The 24,193-nt window shown below is 42.9% G+C and overlaps 1 protein-coding gene across 1 annotated transcript in view; it reads left to right on the top strand.

The window, feature by feature from the left end:
• foxp4 (forkhead box P4) overlaps window positions 1–24,193 on the top strand; it is an 88,204-nt gene that overhangs the window by 21,051 nt on the left and 42,960 nt on the right. Inside the window, exon 2 of the mRNA XM_062415566.1 lies at window positions 11,933–12,112. Within this exon, the coding sequence (XP_062271550.1) occupies window positions 11,942–12,112 (171 nt within the window). The 5' untranslated portion in view covers window positions 11,933–11,941. The remainder of the gene's footprint in view (window positions 1–11,932; window positions 12,113–24,193) is intronic.

Genomic DNA, 24,193 nt, shown 5'->3' with positions numbered 1-24,193 from the left:
ACAGGCAAGAAAAAACATCCTGAGCCTTTGGGACTCGCAATCAGCCGATAAGAAAAGGATTTGGGAGTGAGAGATGAAAAGAGAATAAAAGAAAGAGAGAGTGAGAGGCAGCTGAGAGAGAAAGAAAACAACAAAGGTGGTTAGGACAAAAGCAGTATTGTATCATTGAAATGACTTGTGAGTTGAAAGACTTTAAAGTCCTCCCCAGAGCCAGGTCATAAAGCCCAGAGACGGGTTTGGCAGCCGAGGCCAGAGCCAGACAGGCCTGGCAGTCGAGCCCAGAGAGCTTCCAGTAACAGGAGATGTAAAAATCAATTTGCCGTGAAAAAGGTAAACAATCGGAAATGACAAATATGCAGGTTCTTTCCATCGCTTTGTTCATCTCTTGCTATTTTCACTGTTATTAAAGAAGACAAATGCAGGGGCGAGGAGAATGACTAGTCAGGAGTCATGTGGTGAGGGATCCCAGTAACATTTAAAGGGGGGTGAGAGAGAGCGATTTTTTTCCCCCTTTTTCGCTACCTGAAACAATCAAGCTGGACTTTTACAGAGTCACAATTTGAAACTCATACACTCCATATTAGTATTATATATACAGATATTGTGCCCACACGCACATATGATGACAAGTTAGCAGTTCTGATTAAAGAGGCAGAGGTCAATACAGCCAAGGGAATGGAGAAACAATTGAGGGATAGGGGGATGACAGAAAGGGAGATTGAAGAGGTAAGGGGGGTGAGTCCTCAGGGACCTGTTTGGTGGTTAGGGGCCCTTGGGGGCCCCAGTGGAGACCTCCATTAGTGGAACGATCCGAGCCTGGGGGAGCCACAGCAATAGTGGGCCTTCGAGGCAGGGGCCAGTCTGTTTAGCAGCAGTTTGTCTGCATTGCTCATAACATTGATCCAGTGTGGAGCTGCAGCCGTAGGAAAGCTCTTTGCTGCTGAATAGGCCGAGCAGCAGTGCATCGATAAGGCAGAGTAGACCAGTGGAGAGCCCTGCACCCTGTTGGTCATTTGGTTAAGGCAGGCAGGTCTTGTTCAATACACACCCCACAGTTGCCTTATGGCATGTTAAATATGTCTGTGTATGTGTGTATGTGCGTATGTGCGTACGTACGCGCCTAACGATTTGTGTCTTACAGAATCTAATCCTCTTTGCTTTCTCTTCTCGTCCCTCTTAGATGAACAGATATGCTGTGACTGGCTGGGAAAAAAATGAAAGGGGGAAAAGAAAAAGCGAGAAAACAAACACGTTTCCCAAGCCCCAATTAGCGGACTTTTATTACCCATAGATATACTCTCCCACCTTCATCATTCCTCTCGCCCATCAGTCTCTGAAGTCTGCTTACAAAAAATGCTTTACATCATTGAGAGTACTTAAAACATCATTAACAAAAAGAGGTGGCCAGGGGACACAGTGACAGGAGAGGCAGGCAGGGATGAAGAAAGTACCACTTTAGCCCTAAGATATATATTTTATTGAATCTGGTTTCTTATATGAATACACAGTTAGTTAAATAAGTGTATGTGTGTGTTTGTGTGTTGAAGAAACAAGAGTTTTGCTACTGCCTCCTTCTACACATCTGCACTGTAAGATATGTGTGTGTTTTGTGGTTGTTGTATTTGTACAACATCAGTCGTTGAACGCTCACAAACAAAACAGTTTGAACCTTCTGTGCTGAAGCCATCAATTCTTAAAGAGATAATGACATGCTACCATACTCGCAGCAGCAGCTCTGTTTACAGATGAAGACAAACCACAAACAAGACACAGACATGCAGAGCGCTTTAGCTTTCCTTGCCTATACGCTTTCTTTTCGCTATTTTTTCCCCCTCTCTTGCTATGACTTGTGCTATGACTTGTGCATTTGCCAAAACTTAGCGAGAATAACAGGTGGGGAACATCTTGATGGTGTATGTGTGTGTGTGTGTGCAACGTGTGTCTGTCTGATAGACGCACACATACGCAGTAATGAGTCAGGCACTAAAATGTGGCTGCCGACCAGATTCCCTAATAACAGAAGAATGTTGTCCATGGCATCCAGAGTTTTCCACTGGAATCACACATTCATCCAGCCTGTTTCCTGCCCTGGGGTCTTCCTCTCGGCGTGAACAGACTAGGAGAGGGAACCCTCTGTCTCCCTCTCCCTCTCCCCGCTCTTCCCATTGTCCACGTCCCCTCCCTCACCACATCCTTTTTCTCATCCTTTTCATCACTTTTCCTTTCCCCTCTATCAGTTGGGGTCAGTTAATGTAGCTGATTGGAGCTTTTTCTTTTCTTTCTTTCTGTCGGATTGTGCTAGTCTGGTTTTGGAGTGACACAAGCACATGACTCACAAAGTGAGTCAGACCAATTCAGGCTTATTGCTGAGGAAATGGTGGTGGATTAGGAGGAGAGGTGTCTTTCTCGGACTGGTACAGGGAAACACACACACACACACATGCACACACACACACACACACACACACACATACACACACACACACACATTATGCACACATATAGCTGAGTAAGAAAAAAAACATCTGTGGTTCACTGAATCTCCAAATTAATGAAACTCTTAGTCTAGCTGTGGAGCAACTTTAAACAAACCAAGACAGAAGTTTAAAAATTCACATTCAAATACTTTAACCTTGAAATCTCCCCTTGCCAAGGCACCAGCTCCCTCTTTTTTTCATCTGTTAAATGTTTGAGTGTTTGATAGTTTGAGGTCTATAGCAGAACCCGCCCGGGAATTAATGTCATTCATATGCCCTGCGGAAATTACTTTTGAAATGCATATAATCTAAAACATGCAAATGAGGCTGACTTTGTGCACCCTGTTTAATATGAATTATCATTTTCTGAATACCTATTATTACTGCGTACATTTCTCCAATTATATTGTTCTTTTTTTGTCACTTTTGCATACGGACGCACATGTGCACATCAGGAACACTAGAAAATGTGCACATGCTCATGCTCAGTCAAAGGCATGTGCGTGCAGGCACACACACACACTTACGCGCGCACACACATACACACACACAGCAGAATGTCTTTGTGATGGGTGTATTTTAATGAGGAGTAATAAGGATGGTAATGACCCAGTCCACTTCTCTTTCTCTCTCACTCTCGGTCTTTGTTACCCTCTCCCTCTCTCCATCTATTTCTCTGCCTCTCTCACCCACTGCCTGGCACACAGCTGTTAGTTAACATGAAGCCAATGAGAAGAGTAAGAGGCATCTCATTTTTTTTTTAAAAGAGAGAACGAAACAAAGAAGGAAAAAAAACTAAATGTAGCTGCCTTTCGCAGATTCTGCACAAATTTACTACTCAAAAAGTCCTTAAACAGCAAATGAAAATAACAAGGCAGGAAATACAAGTGTTGCTCATCCAATTTTCATTAGCAAACTGAAATATTGATGCACTTTAAAAGTGAACTGTGCATGTTTAGTTTGTCTCTTCCTTTTCTGTTCTGGTGATAGAGCACTGTTATTAATGTCCTTGTCCAAGAGGCAGACTTTCTTTTTTTTTTTACTCTTTTCTCCTAAATTGAATTGAAGGCATCCCTTTTTCAAACGAATTACTCTATTAATTTATTTATACTGCTCCATAAATTATTCTATTAATATTAGCATGTTCCAAATTAGTATGACTTCTCTCAATGTTCCTTCTACTTCTATTAATTAGCATGCTTGTCACTATAACAAAGATTTTTCTTTCTCTGATAAATTATAAAGGAGACATTTTTTAATACAATGAGAACCGCCTGAGAAATTATTAATATTTTAGTTGTGGCCTGTAAGACAAAAGTAAGGAGAAAAGAGCAAGAAGAACAGAAAACTAACAATTACATGGAATACATTATAGACTGTCACTGGTGTGCAACAGTGTTGATTTTATTTTTGCTTTTTTTGAAAGAGAAAAAACTGTTCGTGTATGTGTGCAAACCCATACTGAATGCTCAGGGATATCATCTTGTTTTAGCACTTTTGGATAGGATGTGAATTAATTACCTCTATAACAGCTTGGACCAAGTTCAAAAGTACTAAAATTCAATTAATTTGAAAAGTGGACATGCTATCATTTTCTCCGCATGTCTCCTTTAAAGTCTGGCCTGTTTTTACTGTGGACTTATTCAATTATATTTGATTAAACTCGCTCTGATCCAATCTATTAATTAACTAGGAAATGCAAAGTGCCCGACTTGAAAGCCGATGTATAAAATTATATCATGTCCACTTTGATATTTATTTATTTATATTTTTTACCCCACTATTTTTTAAATCCATTGTAACCCTTTATTATTTTAAGTCGCTGTTGCCCATTCTCAGGTAATATTAAATCTATTCACTTCATCTTCCTTGTAATGCAAATTCTGATCATAAATTATGCCTCACCTAAAGGCAAGTACAACAAATTTACATCTTTGGGAAATATACTTCCTCTTTCTATTTCTTCCACAATTTAATCTTTTCACGCAATAAAATATAAATTGTCCCGTGTAATTAAAGTTAAGAAGTTGGCAGTTTATTTGGTGAATGTGGAGGAAGGGAACACTTTCTTGTTAGAATAACAACTTTCTCTAAATATGAATTAAAGGATAGTCCACCCTTTCATATGGTTAATTGGACTGAACATGTGTGTACTCATGACAGGTCACATGCACCTGCACAGACATACATACGTTTAATCCATCAGGCTTGAGAAGACTGAAACTGTGTTTGCATTTATTAATTCTCATCACCCTTGTCAACCTATTTTTTCGTACATAGCAGACCGATGGTCTAGATCAGTCACCACACACCCTTAATACATCACATCTGCAGCACAAATACAATAATTAAATCTAAGTTTACTGTGTCTCAATTTACTCATCTATTTCGCCTTTATGTCGTTTGTCCATTTCCCCACTGACACCTTTTCATCTCTGTCTCAAAATCTCTCTTCTTCTTGTTCTGTCTCTCCCTCTCTGTGGCACCCCCCTCCCCCCACCTCACAGTGAAGGTCATTCTAATAAAGAGCTCTCGTAGGACAGAGCTGCTAATTGCTCCGCGGCGCTCTAGCTGGTTTCAGATCCAAATAAAGGCACGTTGCCTTTTTCCAAGCTCCTCTCCCTCTTGCCCTCCATTCCTCCACCTCCCTGCTTCAACTCTGTTCCACCATGTTAAATACAATCTGAGTATTAGCCGTGTGGACTGTCATAGCCTGACCTCAGCCTCCATTACCTCTCAGGACAGAGGGGAGAGATGAAGGGGAAAGCTGGGATTTTTCATCCTCATGATCACAGGATGATTTCCAACTGGCACACGTGAACGCGCACACACATGCGCAAGCTTTACCTCTTTAGGAATGTACAACCCGTGATTTTAGGCTCAGATAAATGAGGTGTGCATGAAGTCCACTCCTTTTACAAATATTTGTGTGTGCGGTGCATGTGTGTATGTGTGAGTATCTTTGTGTCTGACTCCAGTATTTCGAACAGACAGCAGTCTGCAGGCTGGTAAATCACTTACTGCACTCTAAAGGAAGGGTCGAGGTGAAAGCAGGAGTGTATGTTTGCCCCGGTCATACACACATACGGAGCGATCTCATCGGTGCGGAATGTGCTGTGTGTTTACCTATGGCTCCAGAACCCACCTGACAGAGGGAGGCTAATCTTTATGGGCTCTGTAAACAGGGACTTTGTCTTCAGAGAACTGTAGGCGGGTAAAAAGACACAATTCACACACACACACATGCATGCATACAAGGAAGAGAGTTGTGGGCATATATTGCAGGTTACATACTGTACAGCCGATACATAGAAAAGCACACATGCACATGCAGAGGCTACACGCACGCATGTTCACTTAAATGCACAGACAAACTGAACGCCATATGGCAGATAGTCTTGCAGAAGTATAGAAGAACTCCCTGTGTTTATATAGCAGGGGATTTTCTTATCATCTGCTCTCGAGCCCCTCTCTTGTTCTCTTCACTCCCCGACAACAGCACTGGCTTCTTCATTAGCCAGCTGCATCGGACGCTGGAGGTCAGACGAGAGGCCAGCGCTGCTAGCTTCTATCTCTGGGTTGATGATGCTCTTTGAAGCCAACCATCCAGCCAGCCAGCCAGCCGTTAGTAGATATTGGCCCACATCTGTCTGACTATCTGTCTGTGGGATAATAGAGTTCACCTGTTAGCACTGGAGCAGGGCCAGGGCAGCCGCAGACATCTAGCATTAGCCCTTTGCTGTTAGCCAACCTGTTAGCGCTGGCAGACAGCCAGAGTAGCCTGGAGCAGTGCTGTTAGCTGCTACGTATCTTTAGCTCTGTGCTGAAGAGTAGGCTACCTGGCTGTTCTGGTCCTAGGCTACTTCTGCAGATCTGGCTGCAGCATGTAGCCACGACCAGCTGCTGAGGAAACAACCAAACTTGGACAGGGAAGTGATGGAAAAAGAATTTGTGCAGCATGTTTGTGTGTGTGTGTGTGTGTGTGTGTGTGTGTGTGTGTGTGTGTGTGTGTGTGTGTGTGTGTGTGTGTGTGTGTGTGTGTGTGTGTGTGTGTGTGAGAGAGAATGTGTGTGTGTGTGTGTGTGTGTGTGTGTGTGTGTGTGTGTGTGTGTGTGTGTGTGTGTGTGTGTGTATTATTGCTTTCCTCTGACCTCATTCTCTTTTATTGAAGCTAATACACGTCAGCTCAGAAATGCCACGCAGATATCCCTCCTATCCCTCTTCCTCTCCTTCTCCCTTATGTTATTCTTTTAGATGCAGGAGAGTAGAGAATATTGGCAGCTAGTAGAAAGTAAATTTATAGACATACTGTGTCAGGCTTGTGGGCCATACTGTATGTGTATTTTCTGTGCTTTAAGCACAGTTTTTTAGTATATATTTTATTTTTAACAAGACCCTGACACTGAAAGATCCACAACTGAATGAATGAATGTTACTCTGCATAATCATTTTTGTCACTGATTCGCTGACAAAATGCCTTCAGAGGAAGGAAGTAAAAAAGTGTGTATCAATGAGCAGCTTGTTAGGAGTAAAAAAAAATCTAATTATCAAACGACCGAATTACAGTGACACAGCAGTGCGTATTTGCTTTAAAACACACAAACTTTCTGACTGTAATTCATTTGATGAGGCGGTTCTAAAAATCAATAAGACTTGACATGCACATTTTAGCCCCATTAGTTACATAGTTAAATGTCTGCTCACATGTGAAGATAAAGAACAAGGCACTTTAGTAGCAGGATGTATAAGAGGTTCAGGGATGTGATGGAAACTCTCCCCTGAAACTATGATTATACAAGCACCTTGTCTCTCCATTAGTCACTGTTTCAGTAGTCTGTCACTATTGGAACATTAATAATACAACCCACGTTTGCTTATTTATTATTTCTGTTTACTTATTTCATGTTTTCAATGCTACTAACTTTAAAAAGCAATGTATCAGACATTTTCTTTTCTTTATATTTTATTATCGTGTCTTTCACGTGTTTGTGTCTTTCACATGCAAACCTAACAAATGATTAATGGAGACATAAGAGCCCAGACCTGAATGTTGGGTTTGTTCTGGGGTTTGGGGTTAAAGCAGATTGCCTCGGGGCCAGTGCCACGGTTTATTTAGTTGAGGAGTCTTTGCCAACAAGCAGCGTGAGAATAAGGGTGTGTAAGTGTTTACTAAATTAGGATCTGTCTGTATGTCAGTGTTCATGTCCCTGTCAAAGCACTGAAATGAAGAGCTATGGCTCTTTGTGATGTTTTTAAGAGATGAATCCTGGAGCTGCTCCACTGACAGTAAATAGGACTTTTTGTGGACACAATGACAGCAAACAGGTTGATTTATCTCATATGTGTTCTGTTCAGTATGTGACTGTCAAGTATAAATAAATAACGACCCTCTGGGTCTAACAGCTAAACCAAATATTTTATGAATCACACAGCCACTCATTGTCAACAGAGGCTCTTCCAAATTCTGTTTCCTGATTACAAAACAGGTTAGAGATCCGATTCCTCAGATTTCTGTCTGCAGAAGAGTGTCTCACTTGTTCACAAATATTGATTGAACTATCAAAGATCATGGAAATAACCTATGTGGATTCTATTTCAGGGTGAGAACTTTAATGTTTTCCAGGGTTGAACCTGCCACTGGTTACCAGGCATAACCAGAGGGAGAAAGACTGCATGCAGAGAGTAGGAGAAAGTCAGATCATTCAAGAGTCAGATGAAAGTAGATAGATGATGGAGTGTAGATACTGGTACAGACATTTTCCCCCCCTTACCTCCTCCTTCCTCCCCCTACTTTCCCTCCCACCCTTATTCCCTCAGTTCTTTGCCTAATAAGCAGCGTTCCTGCAAGCTGATGCAAGGCGGAGGAAACAGAACAGGCGTTCTGGGACTGCTGGAAATATTCCCACATGAGGCATAACATGATAAAGACTTATTATCTCACTAAGCTGCTGTAAACACAGATGCACACATAAATACACACTGTACACAAGTCTCTCTCTCTCTTTCTCTCTCTCTCGCAAACGCACACACACACATACTCACAAAAAGTGAACCTGGTCAGCTTTACAGTTCTGATGAGCAGTGACCAGGAGGAATCTGACAGAGCCAATCCCTCCAACAAAGCCTGAGAGTCAGCCGTGGTGAGCCAGCTCACTGGGCATTTAGCTCGGCTTGTTTGAACTCCACACACCCAGAGCAGTGGGAAGGAAAAGAAGGAGAGCCGATTATTATTAGTGCAATATTTTCGGGAACATCTGAACAGGCTGCATGTTGAAACAGGACTCATCCCTGCTCCTCTCCACTCATCAATCACACACACACATAAACACATGCACCTAGCGTTCATTGTGAGCTAATCCATTACAGTACAAAGGTAGGTGTCAGCCTCTTAGACAACACACACACACACACACACACACACACACACACACACACACACACACACACACACACACACACACACACACACACACACACACACACACACACACACACACACACACACACACACAAACCAGTGTCATCAGAAACATGTTGAGTCCCATTTTTCCTTCTTCTCTTCTCCATCCCAATTAAAAGGCAAAGGAGGCCTTTTATTTCCTTCTCCTCCAAACACATTCTTTATCTCTCTGATCTGTGCTCCTCCCTCCCTCGCTCAGTCCCCTCGGGGTAGTGGGAATGTCTCTCCCCACACACTCTCAGGTCAGGGGTTCAGCTGGAGGGGGTCTGAGCATGTAGAGGGATCGCAGGAGAGGGAGAAAAAGAGACACAGAAAGAGTGAGTAGCGGGTTGAGGCAGGCCTCTGCACGGGCAGCTCCTCTTTGCTGCCAGAAACACTTAAACTTAAAGCAGTGTGTGTGTGTGTGTGTGTATCACAGTGTGTGTATCATAGCCCTAATCAGAGACTTCAGGGTAGATTTATGCCCCTGCCTTTTTTCCGACCTCCATTACACCAGCTTATATACACCCATTACAGGATATGACAGAGTACACACCCTTTAGACGAGCATACCACACGCCTGTGTGTGTGTGTGTGTGTGTGTGTGTGTGTGTGTGTGTGTGTGTGTGTGTGTGTGTGTGTGTGTGTGTGTGTGAAAGAGAGGGCATGCACACACTCCCCACTTTCCCATTAGGTCCTTGTCCACCTGCGAGCTCTATCTCCCTGTCTGTCTATATCTCTCTACCCCTCATTGCTAATAAGGTCAATGAGGAAGAGTAAGAAGCAGATGGGTGTACAGTACATTACAGCAAAGCGCAGTATAGTGCGGGCTAGATAGCAGGCCGGTGATTCATGCTTAGTGAGACGTGTGATGATGTGAGGAGTTTCTACTGTAGCGCAAAGTCAGTGGACTGTGCGGTGGGATCTGTTGATCACTCAGCACTATGCCTTGCTTCATAATATTGCTTCAGGGAGCAGTTTGACCTAGCAGGGGTCTGGACGAAGGCGGGAGGAGGAATAAAGGGAGAGCGTGTCGAGAAGAGGAGTGAGGTTGGAGATTAAGTGACTAGCTTTAAATGTCACAATAACGGTCTACTTCTCAGTCTTAACTTCACAGGGTGCCAGGAGGGAGACAGGGGAGAGTCAATGGGGAGGAAAAATACTGTCTTGTGATTTGTGGTTTGCAAATGGTAAAGCTTGTTAGGGGGAAGTTTTTTAACTGGTGAAATCTGTCTGTGAGCACCCTGTACTTTTAAAGGTTCAATTCATCCAAAATAAAAATGAAAAGAATACATACATGCTGTTCTGGAGGTTTTGACCATAAGATAAGATCTTCCTCAGCAGATGGAATTGTAGATTGCCAAATGTGCACCTTTTGTGAGCAATTTATGGTTGATTCTTGACCCTGGAAACAGCAGCAATAATGTTACCACATGGCCCACACAGTACCACATTTTTGTCAACTGTTGTTTGCAAGGTCAGAAAGAACTATGAGTGAATTCTATGAATCTAGAGTTATTAAGCGATACAGATGTGCCCAGGCTTTGAGCAATTCAGCAGCAGTCATTTTCAGAGATTTTCAGTGAATTTCTATAAAATGATAGTGATAGTAAGAGAGTAAACATGCCTTTTTCTGTGGAAAAACAAATTGCCATAACAATGTTTTAAATGCTTTAAATTCAACACAGCGAATAGCTCACAAATTAAATTCTTCTCCATTGTATTCAGTGAGAAAACCTCTAAAAATAAAACAGTAACTATCTGCATGGCTAGATACCACTAGAGTTAAGAGAAAATATAGTCTTTGTACACTCACTAACTCATCCACCTGCACACAATTGTATCCCACGCACACACAAACATGCTCGGGTCCCTGTCCCTCAGCAAGCATTTGGTACCATTAACAGAGCCACCAGCGCTCTCTCTCACACCTTCGCATGCTGTCAGAGTCTCAGAGAAAAAAAAAAGCACACACACACACACACGGAGAGATTCACCTGCTCTTAACTCAGAGGAGAAAGAAAAGTTAGATTCCCTCATGAAATGGCTTTTATTGTTTCCCCAGAAGGCATGGGCTGTGTGCCTCTGAAAAACGTAGGCAATCACACACACAGTCACACACAGACGGCGGGTAGAATGCCTCGATGGCGTTTTGTGTACCCACTCAGGCTTGCTGAAATAAAAGCAATAGAACTTTCCCTCTAAAACTATGCACTTGTGTGTGTTAATTTCTAAAACTGGATGAGGCAGAAAGACGAGATTGAGCTTGTCATTAGGAGTTCACAGCCTGCGTGCTTGTATGAAGGTTTGTTTTGTTTTGTATTAGCTGCTCAGTTGTGTGTGCTCCGTGTGCACGTACGAGTGTGTCTCTGTGTCTCCTCTCTCCCACGCTCCTGCTCCTAACGATGGCAAATGCTCCTGTGTGTTTGCGAGGCGTTGTTTCTCAAAAACAACAACACATCTAGGAACGGCGCATTTTGTCTGGTTTTGTTGAAGGAACACGCTCTAATTAGAGAGGCCCTATGAAGGTGCATCAAACAGATCTCTCTCAAAGCCCAACCTGCTCATGTCTCACACACAGCGCACACATGCCACCTCTGATTATTGGAGAAATGTGCGTGTTATTTAACTATATAGCAGAGTATTAACAGCCATGTCAGTTTAGATTTGCTGCACGTCTGATCCTAATCCACGTGTATGCACATTTACATGCAGAAAAAAAAGTAGCTGCTTCAGGTGTTGCTTTGTGGCCACTTGGGCATGTTTTTGTGTGGGTGGTTCACAACCAAAAGCCCTTTTCAGAAAATACATGTGTGTGTGCACACACACACACACACACACACACACACACACACACACAATTCATTTCTCTATCTCTGCGTGTGCTTGCTTTAGTTTCCTGCCTTGTTTGTTCACTCAGATGGGAGCATGCTTTCTGCTCAAACTACCCAGGTCAGTTTTGTTCAATCTCTGTGTTGTCTTGCCCCTCCAACCCCTCCCGCCTCTCTGCTCTCAGGTGCCAGTGATGATGGTGGAATCAGCCTCTGAGACCATTCGAACAACGCCGTCCAGTCAGAACGGAGTCAGCAGCCTCAGCAGCCAGTCAGATGGAGGGGGAGGTAGAGAGGGCGGATCTAACGGAGACACGAATGGAGAGATCAGCCCAGTCGATTTACTGCACCTGCAACAGCAACAGGTGTGTGTGTGTGTATATGCAGCAAATACGCCCATGCATTTGAGCATTTGCGTGTTTCTGTGTGCCTGTTATGCATGCACTTGACATTATGTTTACATGTACCTGTATGTACATGCTTGTGAGACTTGTTTTGCAACACCTCACACTTGTGCAACTCATGAGCATATGTACAGTACATTGTCTAGAACAGCATGTACACACCAAGCGGTTACATAATGTACAGATGTGACAACACGCTGTCAGCCAGACTCTGCTAATTGTCAGTCTTACATGTGCAAAAGGTGAAAAGTTCTGACAGGTTGGCTTGTTGTTGCTTTAATTATCCACTGTTCATAATGTGACAACTAATGACACTGGGATAAAGTTCAACAGAATTATTCATACACATGAGGCTCCCACTGATATGTTATTACATCTTACTGTATGAGAAAAATGAGACATACCTGACGTTTAAGTTCTGCCTAGGTGAGAGAAGCAATTTTCTCCTGTTGTGGTGGGTCAAAGATACCCATTCTCAGAATTAAATGCAAACACACATTCGATGCAGTGCTCAGATGTACAAAGAGTCTGTGTGTGTGTCATAGCTCTGTGTCCCTCTGTTTAATTTTTTAAGTGATCCATGAAGCAGTGTTTGTGTGTGTTTGACACGTCAGCGTGTAGTGTCTCCAGTTGTGGTATTTATCCTGCCTCCTGTGCGTCAGTCCCCCCTCCACACACAATCTCATCTCTCCATACACAAACACACACACACACACACACACACACACACACACACACACACACACACACACACACACACACACACACACACACACACACACACACACACACACACACACTGGCCACTGCGTCAAATGGAATTTCCAAACTTCCCGGAACTTCTTGGATGAAATTCTACATTTTATTTCTCATTCCCCCAAAAATCCACATAGCTCTTTTTCTGATTGCTCTCTGAAGGACCTCAGCCTTCGCACATAATACACACATGCACACACACACACACACACACACACACACACACACACACACACACACATTCATACAGTGCAGATCATTTTAAAATGTGTTTTTATCCAGAGGTCTCTACATTAGTCATTTGCCCATAACCGCGCAAGAATGTCCGCTGAGTGTTGTCATCTAATGATGGAAACTCACTGATTCATGCTTTTCGGTCACTGATGTGGCATTTGCTGTAGAGATTAACAGAGACATATTTTTTTTATTCTCCCTTTCTTATATACTGGCTGTTTAAGGGGGGATGGGGTTTGGTCAACTCATCAATGAGGGTCAGTGTGAGTTCTGGGCTCTCCGACACCAGCTGAGTTTCTAGTTGAGGAAACCCAGGGGGAAAAAATCAGGGTTTCCTCCCTGCTGCTAAAATTATTCCCCCTAATTATAATGATGGAGCCTTAGGTGAATGAAGAACACTCAAGGCCCTTTACTTCTGTCCTGCTCTCCCTCCCTCCTTCCCCTGACTGCATCCTCACCCTGCTTCCTCAGCAACCTCCAGCCGAGGACACACACATACACACAGCTATGCACAAATGCACACACATAAACACCAAACCTGTAGCTCACACAAAGCAGGTCTTTATTCTCTCGGACGGGTCTCTGCTCTCTATGTTTTTGCACCTGTGTGTGTGTATATGTGTGTGTGCGTATGTGTGCACACTGGTATTTCCTCTCTTGAGCGGGTTACCAACCACAAACATACCTCCCTCTCTCTTTCCATCTTTTTCTCTTCCTCTCTCTCACTGTACTTCTTTTTCCTTCTATCCGCTCTGGACCATGAAAGACAAGCACAACCTTTCCTCCAGATCCCAACCCCACCTCGCAAAAAATGATACATCCACATATGTACTGTAGCAGTAAATACACAGTAATTTATTGTAGTAATCTACTTTAGAGCTTTCTGTTAAAGTCAATTCACACAGATTGAAAATATCCAAGTTGCGATGAGGCAGAGGTGGGTTCTTCCTGTTCTATGGTTATTTTTTGAAGCAGTGACACTCATGTAATTTTTGCTGTACATATTTACACTTTAACACTATGTTTTCTGTTAAAAAAAATATGATTGATCACTGAGTTTTGGACATTTTATGGATATATTTCCTTTTCAGTTCATATGTAGCTTTATGTAGTGTATAAGAATACTGTAAATCATGATATAATCTCATTCCCACTAACACACACATGCAGGAATAAAGGCAGGTGAATTTATGAGTGTAATCTTTAGAAACCTGAAAATTGTCATGTCAGGGTTGCCCAACTTTGAATGACTATTATTATATTTTCTCCTTTCTTTACATACATGTTGGATGGGGTGGTAGTTACACTTATGAGTGTGTGAACCTGTCAGCTCTCTCTCAGTATTACCAGCCTTTGGCTGCCCTCGTACGCCCCTCTTCTCGCTCTCTCACACTCCCTCACCCCCTGGAGAAGATAGGAGTTCTGTACCAGTGAGCACCGTTGAGTGGCTACTCTGATATCACAACCAGCTGATTTTTTTCTTCTTTTTTTGTCTCACTCATGCTCATTTTTCTTCTCAGTTCATTCCACTTAAAAGTCCAACAAAATCTATCTACTTTTAAAAAATTCAGGACATTGAAAAATGCTACATTTGTAGGTTTTCTTTTTTCAGTTGTTTTTGCACGTCCCCTTTTAATAAATACAAAACGGGTTTTGTGGAATATGCTAAATATTTTTCAGCTTTATTTTGTTTTGGTTTTAAATTAATCTTGACTTACATGTCAGGTAAGATTTACTGTAAAATTCAGTGACCGTCCTAAATCACCTGAAACCTGCGGATACATTTCTCTGTCTATGGGCCTTATACTTTTTCTTATACTTTTTCCTCCCTTGTTCCATCACACTTCTTGAATAAAGTTTTGGTGTGGTATTGCTTTCTGACCACAGAGCCATATACTAGACTAGACTCATAAAATCAATATCGTCTGGTATAGACAGCCCCTACACTGACACTGGTTACCTGACAACGTTGTAAAAGGACCTGCTCCCATGCTTCGACCCTGAAAGTCCTGGATATACCTCCTCCTCCTCTTGTTCCTTTCTCCTCCACGCTTGAGTCTCTCACCTGAAGGTGTAGTGCAGACTAGTGTTGGTGCTTAAACACCATGCCAGTGTGCACTGGAGCAGAAAAGACACACAGACAAACTCACACACACACTCGCGCGCACACACACACACAGAAATCCTGACAGCGCGGTGTTGTCAGAACACAAAGCCGTCTTTTCCTTGGGCCCCTTGGGAACCTGAGAGAAATCACAGCCATCTCCAGCCGTCAAACCCCTCCTCTGGCCTCTCTCTGTCTTCTGTCTCACTGTCTCCATCTTTCCCTGCCTCTTTTCCTCTTTTTCTGCCTCTGTCCTTCTCTGTCTCTTTGTCTTTCTCTTTTTCTTTTTTTTCTCATAGAATAATAGATAGACAGACAGACAGACCGATTGAAAGAATGGATGATTGGTTGATTGAGCAATTGATTGATCACAAGTGAAGCTATGATGGTCAGCTACCAAATGGGGAAGTGGGTAAGATAAAAGGAGGGATTGAGGAGATGGGACATACAGCCAGAGGCAATGAAGGTAACAGGAGGGGCAAAGAGGCAGCACATTGCGGGAAGAGGGGTGGGGGGCATCGGTGGGCCGGAGAGCAGGAATAGAGGGATGAGGGAGGGGTGTAACGCTGAGACGTGTCAGAAAAGGGCGCCTGGGCCTCCCTGTGGAATGTGGCCTGTCTGCCTCCCCAGAAAGAACAGAGCAGGAGAGAGGGAAGAGAGAAGGAAGAAAGGGAAGAGGGGGCGAAGTCCGGCTCTGCCCCATCATTGAGGGGAGTAGAGGAGGGAGGTAAGGAGGGGAAACAAAGAATGGAGTTATAGGACGAGAGGAGGGAGAGGTGGAAAAGTGAGAGTGCAGCGGAGAGTGTATGGCACTTTGTTGAGGTGCCGGGCATGGGTGTAGACATGAAATGATGCATAGCAGAGGAGAAATGTAAGCAGGATAAATCCTAACAAACCTCAAAGTGTTGTGAGTGTGTGTGTCTGGGTGGAGGGTGCTCTGACGAGAACCAGGTGTCTTCGATTCTTTCCTTTTCTTTACATCCCCCCCGCCTTTTTTTTTTTTTTTTTTGCAGATGTGAGTCCGTACTTTGAACGCCGTTACTCCCCCTTCTACTATTCTCACCCTTTTCTGTCTCCTCCTTTTCCCTCGCCATCAATTAATCACTCCCGGTGTTCCAGCAGCTACAGTAGTAGCGGACTGGTGATGACGGGAAGAGAGAGAGGGAAAAGTAGGAGGGAGAGGAAAGAGAGAGGGATGGTGACAAAAAGGTGCCGTTTCCTCTTAGGAGTGCCACTCATCGGCCGGCTAAACGAGCCAGTAAGGGGTTTTCCCTGTTTCTCACTATCCTTTTCTCTCTTTCGCTCTTACGCACAAATAGAAAGTGAGAGACAGATTGTAGTGGTGGTCTCCTTTCCCTAAGGGTTTTAAAGGAACATTGGTTGAGAAAAAGGCAGCTTTAGAAATTGGTTTGGAGCTTCGATCCCAACTCCCATTTGTCATGTTCTATTTACACACACACACACACACACACACACACACACACACACACACACACACACACACACACACACACACACACACACACACACACACACACACACACACACACACAGTATAATAACAATCTTTGTTTTTATCTCTTTCTCTCTCACATACACACAGGCGTTTACACACATGCACAGAACTGATGTGAGTTAATGAAGGGTGTAATTAAGGAGCCAAAGTGATGACTGGAGATCAGGGGGAACCGATACAGATCTCAAATATACACAAACACTGATGAAAGATAGCTGTTTTGTGTGTATGTATGCGCGAGAGCACACATTTGGGTTTGATGCGGGGAGTGCTTTTGCGGACAGATGTATGAGACTGGTGTGCGTGTTAACAGACGCAGGATGATTCAGATAACGTATGGCTTCCTGTTAGATTGGCTAGACTCAATGATTATGGTCAGTATGGATGGAAGTGGGGAGCTTTTGAGACATATGGGATTCTATGGCTTTGGCTGCTTTGCCTTGTTAAATTATGGGAGGTGAATGCTGGTCACTAGGACAGTTATGTCCCGTTTGACCTCCAGCTCTCCGCTAGAGTTCAATTTCCGGTCAGAGGAGTGCAGAGGAGATGGAGGTGAAGAGGTAGCTAGTGAAGAAGAGGAGGAGGTGAAGAAAAAAAAGACATTTTCAGACACATTTTCTTTAATTACATTATGTGCATCTGCAGGACAGGTTACACCCAATGTGTGTCTTTGTGTGCATGTTCCTGTCTGTCTGTCTACATGTGTAACCTGTGTGTGTGTGTGTGTGTGTGTGTATGTCCGTCTGTCGTGTGTGCGGGCCAGTAAATCAGTCCCAGGCCTCTTTCTCTCTGAGTGCTGTCACCTCCTAAAAGCTTTCCCTCGATCTGGCCCAGGCCGTCGTCTTTATGTCTGAGGTCAGTGGAGTTCACAGGTCACCAGAGGTCATGCTGAGACAGAGGAGGGGCCAGTTAGGTTGCCTAGCATCACAGAACACCCACTGCTGTTACTGCAGCGATACAAAGAGACTTTAAGAACACCAACTTCCTCTAGGAGTCCAAGGAAACTATAAAAGAAGTAAGGGTCATTACGTCATAATACCAACTTTCTAATGCTCTGCTTGGTGCCAGTTCTATTGAAACCTATGGGAGATGCGTGGAGAAGCACTCTAAAGCCCAACAAATCTACATCACATGACTTTTGATGAAGAAATGCCTCTACCAAATGAAAGAACACACTACACAAAAAAAAGCCTGATCACCATATCAGGAACTGTCGATTATAGTTATCCAACGAGCTCAATTAGGGTATTATCATAGTATAGCTAACTTACCAACCTCAATCACATATACATAAGAAGCACCAGTCTGTTCTGAACCTAGCATAGCATTAAGGTACATGCATGCAAATAAATGATCAAATTAACATACAAATGAAATGAAATGTACCTTGAAAGCTCATGAAACATTAGATAAATAATAACACCAACATACCAGTGTCTCCATCACCCAGTGAAATTGAGAGGGAAGAGGCAAAAGAGCGGTCTCCTTATCACGCACCACTACGCAAACTGCGCTGAGAGCTTTCAAGTGTGGCACCATTGTGCGTTCACAAGCTACACAGCGACGTAATGACCCTTCTGTCTTTTGTAGTTTCTTTGTAAGAGTTTTAAAAGCACCAGCAGCACACTTTATCTTTTTCCTGACTTTTACGTTCTTTTTTTACCATGTCAATCACTTTATACACAAATCTTTTTATGCTGATTGATAAATAATATTACATGCTGAATATTCCAATTTTAGTCATCCATATTTTCTCTACACTACTTTTACAGTTACGGGTTGTGGAAGACTTGAGACATGGACACACTTACACTTACTATCACATACACTTTGCCCGTTCAACCATGTAAACACACAATGCCACAAACACACCTGCACATAGGCACAAATCTTGTGGTCAGTAATGTTTTTCACAGGACTCCCCTTCCTCATTTCTTTCACACATTGAGACCTAATTCTGAGATGCTGAGATGTTGTATTTATGAGCATCCATAAATTTTGTTTTACTGCTTTTTCCAGCCAGGCCATTGAGTGTTGGGGAATCCACTGAGTGAGAGTTGGAGAGCAGAATTTAGTTCTCACTATTGATGTCCTTTCAATTCCTCTCCTGTTGTGTTTCTCTGTGCTATGACCTCCATACACACTTTCATTCTCTAATTACAGCGCAATGTTCTTGGGGCTCACAAAGTTTCTGAAATCATAGTAATAGTGAAAGTAAACCATAGTTAAAGAACATGTCATAGTTTGCACATTGACTTGCCTTAACTGTAAATATACTTTATAATACAGCTTATTTTCTTTGTTGATTCACAGAATCATGCTACAAGACTACAAGTCTCACGGAATAAATATTAAATATAAATATAATATAAATATTAGACTGGTGGTAGACATGGTCCACCAGGCCAGATCAGCCAGCGTGGACACAGTCACGGTTGGTCGACCAAACCAGCCAAGAGGCTCAAAGACAAGAATAGACAGATACCAACAGAAGAAAAAGGATGTGTATATGTGTGTGTCTTGTCTCTGTTGTGGAGACTGAGGTATACACACATCCCCGGGCACCCAAAGGGGTTAGGTTGGGTTTGGTTGCCATGGGAGTGTTTGGAAGCACTTACATTTGGTAGGCCTGGCTGCGCTGTCAGGTAAATAACACACACATGCACACACTCACACATGTGCAGGGGTGGACACGGAGAAAGTTTCTGCTTTCTGAGGGTGAAAAAGTTGATTGTTGGCTGTCACTCTTTAGGGTGTATTGCCATGGTGACTGAGGCCTTTTTAAGAGGTCATAGGTCAGCAGGCAAAGCTGCGTGACCTCATTACTAGTACTGGTTAGTGACACTGTGTGTGTGTATGAGTGTGTGCGTGGGTGGGTGGGTGGGTGCTTGTTCCCGTTGGTCACTGTCTGTCACTTTCTATACCAAACAGCAGAAATTTTAGTTCACGTGTGCTTAGATACACTGTTTCAGAGTTCATTAGAGCCAAGGCACTCAAACAAGAGACCATTAGTTAACAACCCCATCACACCACACCCCACCCCACACACACACTCACACAGGTCACACAAAGTCTTCATTTCTTGGTCAAAGTCTCCTCTCTTTTCTTAAAGTCCTTACTCCTTCATTCCCCCACTCCGGACTCACAGAAAGAGATGGACACCAAGAGGGGCACAAGAGAAAGTAAAGAATAAAGACAAAATGTGCAACGCTTACAAGGCTGCTAGGCAAGTAGTTACCGTGGAAACAGTTGAGAGCCTGGGATGCACACAATGAACTCACGCATATACACACCACGCACACAATAGCTGCACAGGCCTAAAGTGTTGCTAATTAGCTAGTCTGTGCTGGTTCTTTGTGTGAGCAATTTTAAAGGAGAGATTAGAGTCAACAGGGAGGAGGAGAGGAATGTAGCTCTTCTCTCTGTCTTTCGTTCTCTGTCCTTTGCTTTTTTCTCAAACTCTAGAGTAGTGCAGGACAGCCTTTTTTCACCTGCCAGACAGAATGTATTTGTCATCTTGTCAATATGAAGAAAATATTTGAGTAAAACTTTATTTTTTATTTTTATTAGAATAGACATTTTTTGAAAAAAACAATGTATCAAATGACAATTTAATGTGAGTGGCATTGCTCATAGTGATAATCCAGAGAGTTTTGTATCCTTTTGTACTTACATTTTTGTTTAATTGTACAGATAAACTTATAAATCAACACTGTCTGAATGCCTTTGTTGCTTGCACAAAATAAAAAAAGCAAGAATAGAACATTTTACAGGTTTGTTATTTTAATTTGATAAATGTGCTCATTCACATATGGGTGGATTGACCTTTTTACTTAATTACATAGTCCAACACACACACTTCTCCATTTCCCCTTTTTGGAGCACACCCCACCCCTGCTTCTCATTTAGGGAAGTTAAAGATTTTGTGCTTGTTTAGAAGTTTAACTTTTTGTACAGCAGCAAGCCTGGTTTGAGTCTGCCCACTTCCGGTGTTTGTGTGTGCCTGGTTTGTGTGTGTGTGTGTGTGTGTGTGTGTGTGTGTGTGTGTGTGTGTGTGTGTGTGTGTGTGTGTGTGTGTGCGTGTGTGGTACGGGTGGGTGTGAGGGTGTGTCCTTCGCCATCTCCACAGCCACAACCAGGTGTAAAAACCCTCTGAACCAAAAACATGAAAGACTTTTATTTCCATCAAAGCAGGCAGGCGGGCTAATACTTTTACAGGCCACTGACTAGGAACGTGTTTTTCTGTTTAACCAATAGGCGTCTGTGTGTGTACATTTGTCTTCATGTGTGTATGTGCCTGTGTACGCATGGCAGACAGTCTCTGTTTGTGTATGTATGTGTTTTCCCTCTGTCTCCTGAGCTGAGTCTTGGCAGTGTCTTGCATGTGTTATTAGTTTATATATATATATATATATATATATATATATATATATATATATATATATATATATATATATATATATGTGTGTGTGTGTGTGTATCTTTTTTTTTTTTTTTTTGGTTATTAATAATAACAGTTAAACAGTTTCCATATGTGAGGCCTGGTTGCCAGGCTAGTGCTATCCTCATCATGGGCTGGCCTTGCACAGACTCCCCTCTTAGGAGTTGCTCTTGTTGGGCAGGAGAAGCAGCTCAAACTCTGGAGGTCACCCAACTAAGACCTAACACCTAAGTGGCCTTGTCTTCCCAGGAGCATGACCAAACTACTTAACTGTTCTAACTTATACAAGATGAGGGCTAAATATTACAAGGTACACTGTGTGTGTGTGTGTGTGTGTGTGTGTGTGTGTGTGTGTGTGTGTGTGTGTGTGTGTGTGTGTGTGTGTGTGTGTGTGTGTGTGTGTGTGTGTGTGTGTGTGTGTGTTTTCCGCTGCGGGCTGGGTCTGTCTGGAGTGAGACCTTCCTCTCTTGCCAAACGAGCTGTGTTGAAAACCACAGGGAAACTGCATATGTGTATATAATGTATGACGTGTATTTGTGTGTGTGTGTGTGTGTGTGTGTGTGTGTGTGTGTGTGTGTGTGTGTGTGTGTGTGTGTGTGTGTGTGTGTGTGTGTGTGTGTGTGTGTGTGTGTGTGTGTGTGTGTGTGTGTGTGTGTGTGTGTGTAAGGAAATGCTGTAGAGCTATTTGCCATCAATTAGCCGCCTGGACGGAGATGAGGCCTACAGTAAAGAGGGAGCTGCTTTTATATTTTCAGGAAGGGAGTTCCTCTCACTTTCTGTCACTGCTAACCTCATCGTTATCCTTAATTGTCTATCCCTCTATGCCCTTTTCCCCTCACTTAACAAAGAAAAGCTGACAGCATCTCCTTAGAAAGTTTTTTTCTGTGTGCAAAGATGTGTGTGTATGATGATGAATTGTGTCATGATATAAGGCAGTCCTGGGTATTCAGTCAGCTCCTTTTTATGACCATACGTATACCCCTGTGAATCAATAGAAACATTAGATGAGTGTAGGGACGTAGTTGAAGGGGAGAGGTTTTCTCGTTTCACAAAACAGTTTGAACTGAAGAGAACCATCTGGAAAACGGCAGGGTCCCTAGAGTTTAGAACAGGTCCCTTTTGTGAAAAATAGGATGTGAAAAAAAATCTAAAATCGGCCAGGGTTTTCAAACATCACGGCATATTTTGAAGTTCTTTTGGAGTTTGTGAGTTTTTATTGCATTGGCTCTTGAACGCGGTCTTTCCTCTCTTTAATGGTCAGTCTGGGCCCAGAGAAGCTTGCTTCAGCTGTTTTAAAACCTCAACTCTCGAACGGTGCCTTTATATTGCGGAAACATTACATTAAATAGCTGAACGGGATTGCGGCTGGCTAGTGTTTCTGAAGGTGTCCCAGATAGTTCCAGCTCGGCGGCAAGAGGCCTAAACACATTGAGGTACTCAGTGCCGTTTATATTGGTGGACAACTGGTTTGAAGTCCACGTTGCTATGAGCGAAAACAAATGGCAGGAAAGCTGGTGAGGGAGGCCGGAAAGACCTGATTAATACCAGAAAAAGAGAATGCATACGTGAGGAAGAGTTAGAGGAAAGGGGCGAAGTCTTGGCAGAGCATAGTTTATTTGTAACCCACCGTGAAATTGAGCGGCTTTAGCAGACTTTGGTTCAGACTGCCCCTTACCCCCATATGTTTACCCGTTAGAAACCCCTGATCTGCCCTCTGTACCTCTCTGCATTTAACAACACCAACATTTAAAACATAGCATCTAACTTTAAGTATCTAACTAAGAGTTTACATTGTATATTGAAATCAATTAATATTTGACAAATTAATTCTTAAATGTTGTAGTTACCTTAAACAAATTTGGTGCAATTGGCCTGATGAGTTTTTCAGTTTCACACAACAATACTATACAATACAGCAATAAGGGCAGTTTCCTGACTTACTTAAAACATTCACCCACTGCAACAAAGAAGCTACCTGCTCAGCAGAAGTCCTCGTTTTCCGCACTGTACTTACTTTTTTACATAATCCAACACATTTCCTATTAAATTTAATGTCTGGTGGAAAATATGAGCATCAGTGAAATCAGCTGCTGTAATTTTTGGTTGGAATAAAAACTTCCAGACCTGTGCCATGGTTAATAAGTACAACAAGTCATGAGACTGCCAATCTTCTCAGAAATTTACAGTAACCATTCAAAACAGTATATGGTTGCTATCTTCATTGCTAAATTGTTACTTTCAAAAAATCTATTATAACAATCCCTTACATATTTTTGTGCTAATCCTAAATGCAGCTTTCCCTTTAGCTACCTATCTCAGTCCCACAGCTGCCATGACGGTGGTGGTTCTTTTGTCTGACAGTCAAGGGAAGGCGAGGGTCCCTTCATAAGGCCAACAGCTGCATTTACAAAGCTTGGTTTCCATTGGTAGGCCTGGACAATCTATTTTAGGCCTCCGTCTAACCCATATCTGCTCTCAGAATTTACTCTGGCGAATAAGGGTATGGGTAACAGATTTCTGGAGAGGAGAGGGAGGGGGGCAGGGCAAAAGAAAAACGGAATACTTGGAGAAATGCCAGGCAAACTTTTGTGAGCTATACATTATATGGAGAGGCCGAGTGAGAGCAAGACAGATCGGGTGATATAGACGGAGAGAAAGAAAGTAGGAGTGATCTGGGAAAGCAATCTGGTTTTTGTGGTGACTGACAGTGATGTATTCGATATGTAGGATTCCACCATGGCTGTAACCAAGCCTTCACTCAAATATGCCCCGGAGTCACACAGCAATCCCGCTAACTGTCACCTCTTCAGTGAAACGATTTTGTGTACAGTATGTGTGGATGTAAATACTGGCTCAGCCTCCGAAGGCAGGTGAACTGGTACTATAGTGTCATCATCCTTTTAACAAATTTCCATGCTTTGTAGACGGTGCTACATCTGTTCCGTCTTGTTTCATCTCCTCTCTGATCATGATTCCCTTTGAGTATCCAAA

Source organism: Scomber scombrus, chromosome 3 (assembly GCF_963691925.1).
Source record: "Scomber scombrus chromosome 3, fScoSco1.1, whole genome shotgun sequence".
Taxonomy (NCBI): domain Eukaryota; kingdom Metazoa; phylum Chordata; class Actinopteri; order Scombriformes; family Scombridae; genus Scomber; species Scomber scombrus.
This window is presented reverse-complemented; position numbering and strand designations above follow the sequence as displayed.